The sequence below is a fragment of the Cebus imitator genome, unplaced genomic scaffold, assembly GCF_001604975.1.
Source record: "Cebus imitator isolate Cc_AM_T3 unplaced genomic scaffold, Cebus_imitator-1.0 Scaffold264, whole genome shotgun sequence".
Taxonomy (NCBI): domain Eukaryota; kingdom Metazoa; phylum Chordata; class Mammalia; order Primates; family Cebidae; genus Cebus; species Cebus imitator.
Genome location: NW_016107579.1, coordinates 2,877,206 through 2,894,803, shown reverse-complemented (window position 1 = coordinate 2,894,803; position 17,598 = coordinate 2,877,206). Strand labels below are relative to the sequence as shown.

Below are 17,598 nucleotides of genomic sequence, written 5' to 3'. Positions count from 1 at the left end.
TCCTACAGGAACAACTACTAATAAATAGTCTTCATTTCTCTCTTTATCATATCATATCATATCATTCTTTCACTCTGGCTTTTGTGAAATATGCAACAGATTATGTTTTTTTATTTTCTCATAAGCATGTATATCACCTAAGTACACATTAAATAACTTTGAAATATCTGTCCTTTTATGGAAACTCCCTCTCTTTCCCATCTAAACTCCTCAGTACAAAGTATGTAATCAAAAGAACATTTTCAGTTACCTTTTCTAATTGTGATGTACACTTTTCAGTAAAATTTTCCAGAAATGTTTTTTAAGACTATTGTCTTATTCTCCTTAATTTTCATTTAAATTCAGTTCAGAAAATGCCTTCTCACTTTTAATATAAGTACAATAGAATACTACTTCTATTAATTCCACACAGTCAACTTGCCACATTATTGGTACTATCTGTTCCTTCTTTAAATGATATTAACTGATTTCCATGGCATGCAGAAAACTCACAACGAGTAATCCACCGTCCAGTAAACCAAAACATTTCTAACTCATGACAACAAACAAGGAGTCATGAGAATAATGAACTTCAGGTTTATACAGAACCACAAATGTCATCCAAACTAATATCCCATTCAGTGCAAGAAACCCTTTTCTATATGGTATCCAGGGGTTGGGTGGAGAGTCCCTAAAACTCTTGTTAAATAGATAAATTGGGAGCGGGTTAATACATAAAGTTAACGTCAAGAAGGATATAAAAGCCATTATACAATTACTGTTTTTCCATCTATTCAAGAAATTATAGCCAATAACAATACCACTTTTTAAAATTTATTTTGGTCAATGGAAGGCTCTCGCAAACCACTTTATTTCTCTATACCTTAGTTAACATATCTGTAAAAAACGAGAAGGTTGGTCTAAATTTTGGGGACTGTATGCAATGAAAGAAAGAGAAAACAGCTATTAAAATTAACCTATATCTAAATCGTGATCCCAGTCGAATAAATCCTGATCGATGAGAACTCTTTTGGACAGGGCCTCGAAGGCGGAAGAAGGCATGATGCTCTACAGCACATTTCCATAAATGTTTGCATGCTTTTGGATGATCCAGTCTAAAGACAAACGTATGTTCCTGTTCTTTGCCCTGAAAAAGACAAGTATATAAAAAGAGATAATTACTAGGTCAAACAGTCATGTCTCCTATTTCTGAGATACAAACACATCTACGAATGTCTAGTGTGCTCCCTGAAATTCAGACACTCTTTATAGTATCGACATAATAAGGGCAGAGTTGAAATCAAGTTGTTCATTTTCTCAGCCAATACAAAATTATTCCTAAGAATTATTCCCCTCCCCTCTACTTACATGATCTCATTTGTCAGAGAGACATAAAATGAGATTCCATCTGCCATTATTTGGGAAAACTGTATAATTATAATTTGAAGGATCATATCAGAGCTGGCAGTATATATCAATAGCCCTAAAAATGCTCACATTTGTGTCCTAGTAACCACACTCCCAGGAGTCTAATTATAAGAGTTAACATTCATATGGGAATTTTTCTAAGGATTTCACATAAATGATCCCAATGAGTAGATATGATCATTAGCCCCATTCCATAGATAAGGAAACTGAGGCTCAAAGAAATTAAGCCCAAAGTCACAAAGCTATTAAGAAAGGAAACCAGAAATGAACTTAACCATTAGTCTTGCTCTAGAATCTACACACACCTCTAACAACTAAGTTATACTGTCTCTCTGGGGAAAATTATTTTCTAAATATCAAAAGTTATATATGAAGACATATATTCCTCAGTCTCATTCCTCAGTAAAACTTGGGCCAAACCCTAAATGTCCAAAAAAGGAGAAATGGTCAAGTAAATAGTGGCATATGTAAAAACTTATACAGAGAGATTGAATAAATGATGAATGAATTAATGTGCTACTGTTTATTCATATTACACAATAGTATATATATATATGTTAGATCTACAAAGGTACACCCTTAGATAAAAAAGGCAAGCTGCAAATATATATTATTATGAAAGTTTTTGAAACAATTCTAATATGTGTTAATATTTGGAAAGAGTTACAAAATATACATGAGAATAATACCCTCCAAAAATGGTGACCAGGTACCAGAAGAAAGAGGGTAGGTAGTCAGGGGGTCAAACTTTAGTGGATACTATTTATTTGCATACATAATGGTATTTATCTATTTCTAAAAGAGATCTGAAGCAAGATATAAATATGTTAACTCTAGATCATAAACAAGATGGTTATCTATTTTATAATTTTTGGTACCTTTCAGGTTATTTAAAGACACCATTAAGACAGTAAAGATGGATATGCTAGTTACCCTGATTAGATCATTATACATTGTATACATGTATCAAAATATCACTCTGTATGCAATAAATATGTACAATTATTACATGTCGACTAAAAATAAAAGTGGTGAAAAAACGGCAAGCCAAGGGTAGACGATACTTGCAATACTAATATCTGACAAAGAACTAATATTCAGAACATATAAAGAATTTTTTCAATGAATAAAAGGCACATGAACTAATAGAAAAATGAGCAAAAGATTTGAGTAGGCATTTCATAAAGGTATTCAAACCAAATATTCAATAAATACATAAATAAGTGCTGAAGCAGAGTTGTCATTAGGGGAACAAAAACTAAAACCACCACTCTACTCCACAAGAATGGCTAAAATGAAAAAGAATTAACAAACGTTAGTTAAAAAAAAAAAACAACCAGTAACTAATGGAATGCTCATACACTGCTGGTGGGAGTATAAACTTGTATTAAATACTTTGGAAAGAGGTTTGGCAGTACCTACAAAAGCTAAATACAAACACACACCTTTTTGTTCAGAATAGCACTCTTTTGTTTTTTAACTTTTATTTTAGATTTGGGATACAAGAGAAGGTTTGTTACATAAGTAAACATGTGTCATGGTGGTTTGTTGTACATGTTATTTCATCACCCATGTACTAAGCCCAGTTAAATTTCAGTTAGTTATCTTTTCTGTTCTTCTCCCTCCTTCCACCCTCCCCACTCAAGTAGACCCCAGTGTCTGTTCTTGCCTTCTTTGTGTGCATAAGTTCTTATCATGCAGCTCCCACTTGTAAGTGGGATCATGTGGTATTTGATTTTCTGTTCCTGCATTACTTTGCTAAGGATATTATCCTCCAACTCCATCCATGTTCCAGCCAAAGAGATGACCTCATTCTTTTTATGGCTGCACAGTATTCCATGGTGTGTGTACACGCACACATTCTCTTTATCCAACCTGTCACCAATGGGTATTTGGGTTGATTCCATGTCTTTGCTACTGTGAATAGACAGCACTCTTTTTATAAGAGATAGGGTCTTCCTCTGTTGTTCAGGCTGCAGTGTAATGGTGCAATCACAGTTCACTGCAGCCTTGGACTACTGGGCTCAAGCAATCCTGCTGATTCCACCTCCCGAGTAGTGGGATTACAAGGCATGCACCACCATGCCTGGCTAAGAATTTTATTTTTAGTAGAGATGGGGGGCTCTATGTTGCCCAGGCTGGTCTCAAGCTGCTGCCCTCAAGGGATCCTGCCTTGGCCTTCCAAAATGCTGGCCAAAAAATGTACTACTTTTAACAGCTGAAAACTGAAAACAACCCAAGTGTCCAGCAATAGTAGAATGGACAGATAATTATGGTCTATTCATTAAATGAAACAGTAAGAATGAGCCAAATACAACTGCTTGCTACTAAAAATATAAATGAAGCTTGCAAATTTACACACCACAGATCTGTTTGAATGCTTTTTCTGCCTTAAGAATAACATTTCATTTGAATGTTGAATCATAGCGCTTTGTGTTTTTTTTGGTAGAGACAGGGTCACTACATTGTCCAGGCTGGTCTCAAACACTTGGGCTCATGAAATGCTCCTGTCCCAATCTCCAAAAGCGCTGGGATTATATGCATGAGCCACTGCACTCAGCAGTGAAAACAGCTGAAGGCATTTTAAACAGCAATTAAACTTAACACCTATGGTACTAAAAATAAATCTAATGCAACGTAATTTGCTATGACGAGTTCCTCATGTGCAGGCAATGGTAACCAAATGTCACAACTGTGGCCGGGTCCATGATTTTAAGGCAAGGCATATTGTAAGATGTATCCCAATATTTTTTCAGAGACGTTAAAAAAAAAAAGTGTGGCTTAAAACTGCTGAAATAAGTAACACTGGTGACTTGTACAGAAGAAAAACAGGTGGCTGGAACAGAAAAAATGTTTTTTCCCCCTTTATAGCTTGTCATATGTTTTCAATTATTAAATGTATTAAGTAAATGTAAACTAGGTTATTAAAACCTATGTAGCAATATTAGGTAATTCCATTCAGCTGCTTGGGGGTCTATAAAAAATGTAATACATTACTGCTATTCTTATACACTAATCCATGATAGGTATTTTTTCAAGTTTGAAATAAGGAGAACAGGTCAAATTCCACATCATCAAAAACACTAATTTTGACATTGATGCTTAATATCAATGATCTCCCCAAAGGCAGAGATCAAAAAAGCTTATTTATCTTTCTCTTTCTGGTCTGCTGTGAGTGAAGCAATACATGATTTTTGACCAAAAAAAAGGGCCCTAAGATCACCATACCTTCACCAAAAAACAGAAAGACACTTCTGTAAAATCTTAAAGTCTTTTTTTTTTTTTTTTTTCGGACTGAGTCTTGCTCTGTTGCCCAGGCTGGAGTACAGTGGCATGATCTCGGCTCACTGCAACTGCCACCTCCGGGGTTCAAGCAATTCTCGTGCCTCAGCCTCCTAAGTAGCTGGGACTACAGGCGCACACCACCACACCTGGCTAACTTTTGTACATTTAGGAGACAAGGCTTCACCACATTGACCAGGCTGGTCTCAAACTCCTGAACTCAGGTGATCTGCCCGCCTTGGCCTCCCAAAGTGCTGGGATTACAGGCGTGAGCCACTGCACCTGGCCTAACTTCAGTAAAGTTTTAGAATACAAAATCAATTTAAAAAAAAAAAAAAACAGTAGCATTTCCATGGATCAATAACATCCAAGCTGAGAGTAAATTAAAAATGCAATCCCATTCACAATAGCCACAAAAGTAATAAAATACCTAGGAATATAGCTAACCAGAGAGGTTAAAGATCTCTACAATGAGAATTACAAAACATTGCTGAAAGAAACAAGAAATGATACAAATAATAGAAAAATACTCCATGTGCATGGATAGGAAGAATCAATATTGTTAAAATGGCCATAATGCCCAAAGTAACTTACAGATTCAATGGTATTCCTATCAATGTCATTTTTCACAGAATTAGAAAAAAACTATTCTAAAATTCCTATGAGACAAAAGAACCCAAATAGCCAAAGCAATCCAAGCAAAAAGAAAGCCAGAGGCATTACCCTACTCAGCTTCAAACTATATTGGGCTACAGTAACCAAAACAGGGTGTCAAAAACAGACACACAGACAAATGAAATGAGTTAGAGAACCCAGAAATAAAGCCACACATGTACAGCCATATGATGTTGGGCAAAGTTGACAATAACATGCAATGGGGAAAAGACTTCCTATTCAATAAATAGTGCTGGGATAACTGGCTAGTCATATGCAGAAGAGGAAAACAACCCCTTCCTTATACCATATGCAAAAATCAACTCAAGATGAATTAAAGACTTAAATGTAAGACCTAAAACTATTTAAAAAAAAAAAAAAACCCTAGCCTAGGAAGTAACAATTTGGACATAGGCCTTGTCAAAGATTTCATGATGAAGTCTCTAAAAGCAATTGCAACAAAAACAAAAATACACAAGTGGGAGCTAATTAAATTGAAGAGCTCCTGCATGGTGGGGTAGGGGGAGAAAAAAACCTATCAACAGAGTAAACAGACAACCAGAGAATGAAAAAAAATAAAAAATATTTGCGAACTATGCATCTGACAAAGGTCTAACATCCAAAATCTATAAGCAAGTTAAATCAACAAGCAAAAGTCAAATAGTCCCACTAAAAAATGGGCAAAGGCCAGTTAAAAAATGACATACACGTGGCCAATAAGCATATGAAAAATGCCCAACTTCACTAATCATTGGAGAAATGCAAATCAAAATGATAATTAGATACTATCTCACAGAAGTCAGAATGGCTGTTATTAAAAAGTCAAAAAGTAACAGGTGAGGTTGGGGAGAAACAGGAATGCTTATACACTGCTGATGAGAATGTAAATTAGTTCTGCCACTGTGTAAAGCAGTTTGGAGATTTCTCAAATAACTTACAACAGAGCTACCATTTAACCAAACAATCCCATTACTGGGTATATATATCCCGAGGATTTTAAATATTTCTACCAAAAAGACACATGTACCTCTAAGTTCATCACAGCACTGAAAAAAGACACATGTACCTCTAAGTTTATCACAGCACTGTTCATGACAACAAAAAATGTGGAATCAACCTAGACAATCATCAACAGTGGACTGGAAAAAAAGTGAGGGCATATATGACGGAATACTACACAGTCATAAAAAATGAAATCATATCCTTTGCAGATAGATGGCCATTATCTTAAGTGAATTAAGGCAGGAACAGAAAACCAAATACCACATGTTCTCACTTATAAATGGGAGCTAAATATTGAGTACACATGGACACAAAGATGGGAACAGACAACAGAACCTGCTTGAGGAAGGAGGGTGGGAAATTAAAAAGTCACCTATTTTTGGTACTATGCTCACAACCTAGGTGATATAATTATTTGTAAACAAAACCCCAGCAACATGCAATTTACTCATGTAACAAACCTGCAAATGCACCCTCAAACCTAAAATAAAAGTTGAGAAAAGAAAAGAAAATTATAATGAAATAAAATAGAACCTAACAAATCAGTACTGGGAGCCTATTTATCTCCCATTCCGTGTCCTATATAAGAATTACACACTTGTCAGAGTTCAACAGCAAGTTTCCAAGATGCCACCCAAAGGAAAAAGTGGTTCTGGAAAAGCAGGGAAAGGGGGAGCAGCCTCTGGGAGTGACAGTGCTGACAAGAAGGCTCAAGGTCCCAAAGGTGGTGGCAATGCAGTAAAGGTCAGACACATTCTATGTGAAAAACATGGCAAAATCATGGAAGCCATTAAAAAGTTAAAGTCTGGGATGAGATTCAATGAAGTGGTAGCACAATATAGTGAAGATAAAGCCAGGCAAGGGGGTGACTTGATTTGGATGACCAGAGGGTCCATGGTAGGACCATTTCAAGAAGCAGCACTTGCCTTGCCTGTAAGTGGGATGGATAAGCCTGTGTTTACAGATCCACCAGTTAAGACAAAATTTGGATATCATATTATTATGGTTGAAGGAAGAAAATAAAATCATATGAAAGACTAAAAAATAAAATAAATAAAAAAGAATTATACACTTAATAAAACATAAACAAGGGGGAAAAACCAAAATCATCTGAAATCACCCTGTAACAATACCTCCAGCAGTTAAAAACCTATGTAAACTTTTCCCTATACAAAAGTATAATCATATTTTTAAACACCCAGAGATAAAAATTCTACTATTTTAAACACCCAGAGTAAGTGAATACCAAACATTCACTTACTATAACATGAAGTTATTCTTATAATCAATAATTACTTTTCTTGGCTACATACCATTTTAGTGAATGACTGTGTCAATATTTTAAGTGACATTAAGAGTATACATGGCTACATATTTTTGCAGACTTGCCTATTATGTGCTTCTAGTTTACCATTTACTGCACTGTTACAACAGCTTATCTACTTACTGGACACTTTTTACTACACTAAAATTTCCTTAAGAGTATGAAATACTTCTCATTCAACCTGATAAAATGAAAAGCCTACCACTATACCTAGGACATAAGCACTCAGTATCACTATTTCTTATGTGAACAACTTCAGAGTCAAAATAGAACAAGATCTACTGATTGTAAGCAGTGCTTCCCATTAGGCAGCACCAAAGTGACACAACCAAGCTTCTGATAAACTCTATTGTTTCTTTATTTTACCAATATTGATAAAAAACCTACTAAAGTTTCATGCATAAACTCAAAGATCATTTACCAACAGAGATGTTATTATTAGAGAAAAGTGTTCAGTTTAACATCCATATTCAAAAACTTGGGGGGAAAAAGGATACTGAGTGTATAGGAGTCTTTATCTTAAATAATTTCTACAGTCTTATCCTTTTTCCCAGTTATTATGATATTCCAAATATATATATTCCACATATATCCAAAACAATGACAGCAAATAACTGGAGGGCTACTATCACAATGCAGGGTAATCCTCACCTGATCTCAGCTTTTCATTTATTAGTATTTATGTTGGAATTTACACTCACATTTTTCTATAGCACTTTTATGGGACCAATAGAAAAGAACATGAACAGAAAATGTCCCACAGGAATACAAAAACAAGCATGACCAAATGTTAACATCTCTTATCTATTAATAGAAGATGAAATTTAAAACAATAAAATTCCATGAAAAGGGAAAACCCAATGCTGGCAAAGTTTCAGGAAAACTCTTGAGTTTTCTTTTTACCTTCACCTATTGCTTGTTGCATTTGACATGGGTACAACCAAAATAAATTATTATTACTAATAATAATGAAAAAGTGAATTATAAATTATAAATAGACTGGAAATATGTTTAAAAGATGCCTGCATATGACAAAAGCTGGAAGAGAAACATAGAAGAGCCAAGTGCAGTGGCTCACGCCTGTAATCCCAGCACTTTGGGAGGCCAAGACAGGAGGATCACTTGAGGTCAGGAGTTCAAGACTAGCTTGGCCAACATGGCAAAATCCCATTTATACTAAAAATACAAAAATCAGCCATGCATGGTGGTGTATGCCTGTAATCCCAGGTACTCGGGAGGCTGAGGCAATAGAATCGTTTGAACCCAGAGGGTGGAGGTTGCAGTGAATCAGGATCACACCACTGCACTCAGCCTGGAGAACAGAGCAAGACTCCACCTCAAAAAAGCAAAACAAAAACACAGAAGGCATTTTAAAACAGGAAAAATATAGCACTGAAACTACCTAGGAGAGGAAAATGAAAAAGAATGAATTTTTAAAAAATCTTCTCATCATTATAAAAATTTTTAAACATACAGAAAAACGGAATGCCCATATACATACTATCTAGATTAAACAACTACTAATATTTTGCTCAAATTGCTTTTATGTATATCTGTATGCATATGTTAAAATGTATTAATTTGCATAAAGCAAAATTCTTCTTGCCTTTTCTGAAGTATCATGTAAATGAAATCATTCAATATATAATCTTTTAAATCTGGCTTCTTTCATTAAAAACAATGCATGTGAGTTGCATCCATGCATGTACCAATTAAGAACCACACTGTGGCTGGGTGCCGTGGCTCACATCTGTAATCCCAGCACTTTGGGAGGCAGAGGTGGGAGGATCACAAGGTCAGGAGATCGAGACCATCCTGGGCAACATGGCGAAACTCCGTCTCTACTAAAAATACAAAAAATTAGCTGGGCATGGTGGCACATGCCTGTGGTCCCAGCTACTAGGGAGGCTGAGGCAGGGGAATTGCTTGAACCAGGCTGCAGTGAGTTGAGATCATGCCACTGCACTCCAGCCTGGAAACAGAGCAAGACTCTGTTTCAAAAAAAAAAAAAAAAGAACCACACTGTAACTGATACAAAGTAATCTTTAATTCAAAAGGTTTTATTATTAATATTATTAGGTAGATCTTTTTGATTAATATTTTTGATCAGTTAATAAAGAGATCAAGTTGGTCTGTCCTGCCTGTAATCTCAACAGGCAGGACAAAGTGGGAGGATTACTTGCGGCCAGAACTTTGAGACCAAACTTGGCAACATAATGAGATCCTCTGTCTCTAGAAATAAATGAAAATATTGGCCAGGCATGGTGGCATGCATCTGTAGTCCCAGCTACTCAGGAGGCTGAGGCGGGAGGATCACTTGAGCCTAGAAGGTCAAGGTTGCAGTGAGCTATGTTTGCGGAGAGCCACTACACTCCGGCCTGGCTGACAGAGAGAGACCCTGTCTTAAAAAAAATTTGTCACTTAAATGTAAGTTTTTATACACCTCAGATATATTATCAATGAAGAAACAAAAAGAGACTTTTACGTTATTTTTCATCCTAAGGGTGGAAAACTGTATTTTTAGGATGGTATGACCCAAGTAAGGAAATTATTTAAAGCATTAATTATACTGTTTCCATTCTGTGGCTCTTTAAAACAATGAGGTATATTCCCTCTTTTAGAGAAAGAAGTTACCACATAATACCGTCACTGTTAAACAAATAATATAATTTTATTCCTACCTGATCATCATCTTCTACAACCACCAAGGTTAGTTTACTCTTCTTAAAATCCAATCTGGTTATCTTCGGCCTATAATATGAGAATAAAACCCAAATTACAAATAAATGTTCTCTAAATATGAAAAAAAATGTTTTTATTTGAAACACATTTAACTGTCTAACTCCTGAATTAAAAACTGACAGGAGGGTAAACATAACTTGTAATGCCCACCAAAAAGTCTCATCTACAAGACAGGATAACAGAAAAACACAGTACATATTTCAAAAGCAGTATCTCTGACAAAATTGAGGCTGCACATATCAGACATTAAAAATATTAAGGAAAAAGAAAACAAAGAAATCTATGTATTTGATAGGTCTCAATTATGGCGTAAGAGATTCTTTAGGCCTAGGTAAAACTGTTTCAGTGTTAAAGGAGAACAGTGGCACAGGAACTAGACATAGGAATGACCATAAAGCTTTAAAAACGGCATAAAGAAAAACACTGATGATGGTCTTCAAATCTATTCTTTTTGTTTAAGATAGCGTCTCACTCTGTTGTACGGGGTGGAGTGCAGTAGTGTGTTCATAGCTCACTGCAACCGTGAATTCCCAGGCTCATTAATCCTCCTGCCTCAGCCTTACTCTCAAACCACACCACCAGGCTAATTTTTCTATTTTTTGTAGAGACGGCATCTTGCTATGCTGCCCAGGCTGGTCTCAAATGATCCACTACCCAAAGTACTGGAATTACAGGTATGAGCCACTATAACCAGCCTCAACCCTGTTTTCAACAGGAATTTTGGTTTGAGGAAACAGACTTTAATTTTTTAACCTACTTTATGGCCCGCTTTCCAACTGTATCTCCCTACTTGTAAATTCCAGACAACCTATACCACATTTGAACTCTGTATTTCTATAAATTGTGAATGTCAAGGCAATGTGACGCTCACTTCCACTCACTAATCTTTAAATATAACTTATATAAAATACACGTAAAAGAGAACTTGTTTACAAGACCTTTACTAAAACAATAATGAATAAATAAATAATAGCAGGAGAAGGAAAGGAAACAATCTCACTCTGTCACCCAGGCTGGAGTGCAGTGGCGTGATCTTTGCTCACTACAACCTCTGCTTCCTGGGTTCAAGCAATTCTCCTACCTCAGCCTCCAGAATAGCTGGGATTATAGATGCATGCCACCATGCCACACCTGGCTAATCTTTGTAATTTCTAGTAGAGACAGAGTTTCACCATGTTGGCCAGGCTGGTCTCAAACTCGTGACCTCAAGTGAGCCCTGGCCTGAGCCTCTCAAAGTGCAGGGATTATAGATGTGAGCCACCAGGACCGCCCTAAGTATTCTTCTAAGTGTCTTACAAGTATTAATTAACTCTCAAGACAATCTTATGAAAAGGTACGAAAGGCGCTTTCTCTCTGCCTAAAGCATTCTTAGGCCTGGAAGCAAACTCCATCTGCCCTCAGGATAAGCTGTAAGTATGAGAGGATTTAACTCTCAAGAAATGGGAAGATAATTGCTCCAGCTTCCTCACCCATCAAGGGACAACTGTAAAGGTGTTCAACTCAAGTCTCTCAAAGAGTCCCTAAGAGGAACACCCAGATACAAAACTAAATGAAATACTACCTTCAATTTTTTGAGGGAAATAATTTTCAACCTAAAATTCTATTCTCAGCCTAATTATCAAGAAAAAATAAAAGACAAAGAATCATTTTAAGGCATTTAAGGATTCAAACAAATTACTTTTCTTAGGCAGTTACTTCCTTTACTTAAGACAGTTGGCAGGGATTGGGGGGGCGGGGGGCAAAGAAAAAGGAAGCCATGGGAGGACCACACAGGACCCTAGCTGAGAACACCGGAAAGGGAAGTCTCAAGATAAAAGCTGGAGAGCAACCTGAACAGCAAACAGTTCCAATGCGAACAGAAGAATCATTTAATGCAACCCTTGATAACTTAAAAAAAGCTTGAGGAGAAGACAAAGGCAGGTCATTTAAAGGGATATGTGTGTTGTGTGGGATGGGGGAGCCAAGAACTCTAGAACAAAAACAAAAAGCTAAACAGAAAGGAAATATAATATCAGTTGTGAGTTCCAGGACTTCAAAGCTGATCAAGAAAAAGTATGGCATAATAGGCTTTATTGAGCAGTGTTTGGAAAGGGTTGCATGATTAGGGGTGGTCCTTCACAGCAGGTGACCTTCCAGAGACAGCAGCTGCAAAGCTACCACCCAGATGGGGAAGAGGGCAAGAAAACGCTCAGGAGAGAGGAGAATCTGAGAGCCGGGATTAAGTGCCTAGGATGGCATTCAGCAGTTAAGTGCCAGGGATCTGGGTCAGAGAGCTTAGAAAGGCAGCAGTGTTTTTGGGGTCCTTTAATCTACAGAGCTTGCCTGATCTGTGTTTAGTAGATGTTAGGGGACAGTTTCATGGGATATACAAAGCAGAAATAGCTAAAAATATACTTAGTGGGCTATGTTTAAAGTAACTGGATATGTCAGAATTTGAGTTTGATGCCAGAGGGCTTTGCGCTAACAGTCCCTGTCTAGTGTACACAAGTATACACATAAGCTCTGTACTAGTTCTGATACAGACATATTATAAACACTACCCTGTTCTCAGCTTCTAGAACACCAGACAAAATCAATTATGGCCAAGAAATCCAAGTAAAATCTATCCTTGATGTAAAAGTAAAACGTAAATGTAACTTAAAAGTATGAACTTTTTAAAAGCTGGAACAGTATAACGAGGACAGCTGAAAGAAGGGATAAAAATATTAGTATCTTCCTCTCACACCATAGGGAGTAAAGGGATTGTGGAATAATAAATATTAAAAATAATGACATGATTACATGAAGGCCATGTGAACATCTGATACATATAAAAATATAAAATATTTGTATTAAGATGAATTTTGTGGTATACTTTGAAACTAACGGGAAATACAGCTAGAAGAGTTTTAATAATTGCCTCTGAAGAGTGGGAATAATGATACGTAAAAGTGTGACAGGAGACAGTAGCTTCTTCTCACTGACAAGTTTTTCACAACTATTTAATTTCCAAACTCCAGTTTACATATTAACTTTATGTAAATGTTTTTACTCATTGAAAACCAAAACAACAGTAAGTATCTTTGACAATAACTCTTGCTTACCAAAAAAATAAGCCAATTTTGGTATCTCCTTCAAAAACAAGGACTCCTGTTGGTGTTAGTCCCAAACTATAGTCATTCCCATCTCTAGCCTAATGTAAGAGGAGAAAAATGTGTTAGCTTTACTTGTATAAAACAGGTTTCACATTTTCACACAACTTTCAAATTTTATTTTTGTGCCGAATTATATTAATTACATACAGGCTAATATTAACACATGATATGTTTTTAACACTTAAGAGTATCCAAAATAACATTCTCAGAAAAATTTATGCATATATTTTAATTTCTAGTCATTGAAACATTAGAGTTTTAGAGTGTATCTTCATTGAAAGTGGGTAGCTACACTCCCACTACAAAGAAAGCTGTTTCCACATTCTTCCCATATTCTATATATGACTTAGATCATGTATTTTGGAAAAGACTGCTGATACAGTTTGGCTCTGTGTCTATACCCAAATCTTGTGTCAAATTGTAATCGCCAGTGTTGGAGGAGGGGCCTGGTGGGAGGTGACTGAATCATGGAGGTAGACTTCCCCCTTGCTGTTCTCATGATAGTGAATGAGTTCTCATGAGATCTGGTTGTTTGAAAGTGTGCAGCACCTCCCCTTTTGCTCTCTTTCCTGTCGGCATGTAAATATGTGGCTGTTTGCCCTTCACTCTCCCTATAAGTTTCCTGAGGCCTACAGAGAGGCAGAAGCCTATACAGCCCGCAGAACCATGAGCCAATCAAACCTCTTTATAAATTACTCAGTCTCAGGTATGTCTTTATAGCAGAGCAAGTACAGACTAATACAACTGCCTTTCTGGAAAAATGTTACTAGTTAAACTAGAAATAAATCACTACAAAGCTGTTGCACAGTTTATCAAAATCTTTAATTATTTTAACAGAGCCTACTCAGTGTAAGACATGTAATAGGAAGTTAAAAGAAAAATGGCTCAAAAGCTTAAAATAATTTTTATAGGGGAAAAAAAATAGCTTAAAAGAACCAAATACCTTGTATTAGGGATTCGATTACTTCTCTTCTTTCTTGTAATGAACCTTTCTGTGAGATTCTAGTCACTCAGTATTTAACCATACATCCAAAGTACCCAGTGCTAGCTTACACAAGCTCCATGCCCTCTCTCATACTGAAATATTCCACGGTCACTGTGAATCTCCAAAGAATAAATTTTTAAGAAAGCATTGCAACACTTGCTTACCTTGACCACATGCTTACCTTGACCACATGCATATCAACCCCATACATTTCTAGCCATTTGGCTTTATTCAGATAATTGGTTTCAGCCTGTGCTGGTGTTTGACCTCTGAAATTTAAAACAATGATTTTTAAAATAACAATAAACATAAAATAAATTCTATACCAAGGATACAAATAGAAGAAAATGAATATGAAATAACTATTATGATTTTTAAAGAAAGTATAGTCAAATGCCAGATACCTGTATTCCTTCCATTTTTCAAAAATTGCCAGTTCCATCTCTTCAGTCTGAATAGGCACAAACCTGAACTCAGAGACAAGTTCAGGACTATGCTCAGCAAGATCATAGTCACCAAGTTCAGCTATAAAGAGAAGTTTCAAAAAGTTATAGGTATTTCCTGCTAAATTCTTCAAAAACCATTTCATTAATGAAAATTGCTAAGATTAGAAAGATTCTTTCCTAGGAATTTCTTACAGAAATTCATAATACTCAGACAATTCTCCACAAGTGAATCCAGCATATCAGTCATACACATATATCTCATGTTTGTTGTTGGTAGGGTTTTTTTAATTACACATCTTTCTCTTAATGTATTCACACCTCAGTGCTTAGCCTTTGAAAGCTGCTTTCTAGACTTCGTAAAGAAATACCTCTGACCTTATAGTGAATAAATGAAAACATTTAGCAATCATTAAAAGACAATTAACTGGCAACTATTAAGAATATTACTAATGTCGGGTATGGTGATTTATGCTTAGAGTCACAGTACTTTTGGGGATTGAAGTGGGAAGATCATTTGAGACCAGCGTAGGCAACATAGGAAGACCTTGTCTTTGGGGGAAAAGAAAAAAAAAAAGAATAGTACTGATATACACTGAATATGACACAATATATCAATGTAAAATATAGTCCCTGTCTTCCAAAATTTTAAAATTATTAATCCTAAAAAAGTAGCTGAAAGGAACGAAAAAAACTGGTGGGAGGAAGCAGCAGGAAAAAAACAACAATGCACAAACATGTATGTACTCATCTGTGGTTATTTCTGAACAAAATGTGGGCTTGGAGAGAAAGGACTGCTAAACTATATGGCTTCAGCAACAATTTACTCATACATAACTGCATTTCTTTTAAGGAAAAAGTTAGCCGAAGGCCCCATCATAACATTTACTGACTTAACAGGTAGACTATGACTTTTCAACACTTTAGGTGGGAAGGGAGGAATTACATTAAAGAGAAGAAAAAGAAGGCAATGTTCTAAAACAAGTAAGAGTCAGAGTTGGACACTGACAGAAGTTTATACAAAAACAGTGTTGTTTCTTTCCTTGCACATAATTAGAATCTTCTGAAATTCTTTAACTAAAAACACACAGAAAAGGATTATACTTGAGTCTTAACAGTAAACATAAGAACCGCTTACCTTGCAGATTATAAGCTGCCAATTGCACTGCTGTATCAAAGGGACATTCTAATCTAAGGCCAAAACACAAGTTTGTTAGAAAAGTCAATTTCATAACCTTCGTTTTTAAGATAAATGAAAATAATACATGCTTTATGTTGATCATTTCTTTTTCACAACTATAAACTTATTTTTTAAATAATTTTTCAACCACCCAAGGAAATGTGCATTGATCCTTAAATAACTGATACTCACTTTCCGCTGAGAATATCTTGTTTTAACTGAAGAACAAATAAATACCTAAGAAAAATGAAAGGCACAAATTTAACCCAACAGCTCAGTCTACTGTGATAAAAAAATCTTACCCTTCTAATTTAAGTATTATTTTATTAAAAATTATGTGTATTAATATATAAATGATGTATATAGTTTGTGGATACATAAAATAATTGAATACATTTATATAATTTTTAAGGATCAAGTCAGGATGCATGGGATATCCATCACCTTAAATATATGTCTCTTCTTTATGCCAGAAATATTTGAATTATTTTCTTCCAGCTATTCTGAAATGTAAAATACATAATTGTAAACTATAGTCACCCTACTGATCTAACACTAGATCTTAGAAGTATTCTTAATTATAGATTCAGTGCGGTGGCTCACACCTATAATCCTAGCACTTTGGGAGGCCGAGACAGGTGGATTACTTGAGGCCAGGAGTTCAAGACCAGCCTGGCCAACAGGGCAAAACCCCATCTCTACTAAAATACACAAATTAGCTGGGTGTGGTGGCAGGTGCCTGTAATCCCAGCTGCTCAGGAGGCTGAGGCAGGAGAATTGCTTGAACCTGGTGGGGGGCAGAGGTTGCAGTGAGCTGAGAACATGCCATTTCACTTCAGCCTGGGCAACAGAGCAAGACATCTACTTCTTATGTGATAAGACATCTACTTCTTATCCTTCTTATGAAGGATATAACTACAGATAATAGCTACAATCTCATTGTCAAGATGTTCTAGAGGAAACCCTTCTAAAGGAACTCAAAAGCTCAACTTTTTCATTTAGTAAATAGTATGTGTACATGGAGTCATGAATTTATGACAGAGACCATGAATAAATACAAAGGAGGCAGGATAAAATTAAAGTGTATATAACATAAGGTTTATTCAAACCAGAACTATTCAAACCAAAATCTAATGTTGTTCATTAATCAATGGCTTTTCAATGAGTAAAGAAAGTTGGGTGCCAATTTGAATAAACTCCCTGTGGCCAAAGATAGATTATTTTCAACATCAATAAATATAATATTGCAATGTATTGAAACATGTCAGTCCTGTTAAAATTTCTGAGTTGAGAGCGACAGTTAAAAAAAAAGAACCCTGTAATCCCAGCTACTCAGGAGGCTGGGGCAGGAGAATTGCCTGAACCCGGGAGGCGGAGGTTGCGGTGAGCCGAGATCGCGCCATTGCACTCCAGCCTGGGTAACAAGAGCAAAACTCTGTCTCAAA

General features: G+C 36.0%; 2 protein-coding genes across 2 annotated transcripts in view; one reads left to right on the top strand and one right to left on the bottom strand.

Moving 5' to 3' along the window:
• The window catches only part of LOC108283741 (band 4.1-like protein 5), a 94,788-nt gene extending 78,397 nt beyond the window's left edge, over window positions 1-16,391 (bottom strand). The window contains exons 1-7 of the mRNA XM_017500270.2: window positions 16,346-16,391; window positions 16,112-16,164; window positions 14,935-15,055; window positions 14,712-14,799; window positions 13,495-13,583; window positions 10,351-10,420; window positions 957-1,126 (exon numbers count right to left, since the gene is read on the bottom strand). Coding sequence (XP_017355759.2) covers window positions 957-1,126; window positions 10,351-10,420; window positions 13,495-13,583; window positions 14,712-14,799; window positions 14,935-14,972 — 455 coding nt within the window. The 5' untranslated portion in view covers window positions 14,973-15,055; window positions 16,112-16,164; window positions 16,346-16,391. The remainder of the gene's footprint in view (window positions 1-956; window positions 1,127-10,350; window positions 10,421-13,494; window positions 13,584-14,711; window positions 14,800-14,934; window positions 15,056-16,111; window positions 16,165-16,345) is intronic.
• LOC119467180 (peptidyl-prolyl cis-trans isomerase NIMA-interacting 4-like) lies at window positions 6,893-7,384 on the top strand. Its single transcript, XM_037728406.1, has one exon. The coding sequence runs from the start codon at window positions 6,973-6,975 to the stop codon at window positions 7,366-7,368; it is 396 nt and encodes a 131-aa protein (XP_037584334.1). The 5' UTR covers window positions 6,893-6,972; the 3' UTR covers window positions 7,369-7,384.
• Window positions 16,392-17,598: the final 1,207 nt, after the last annotated feature.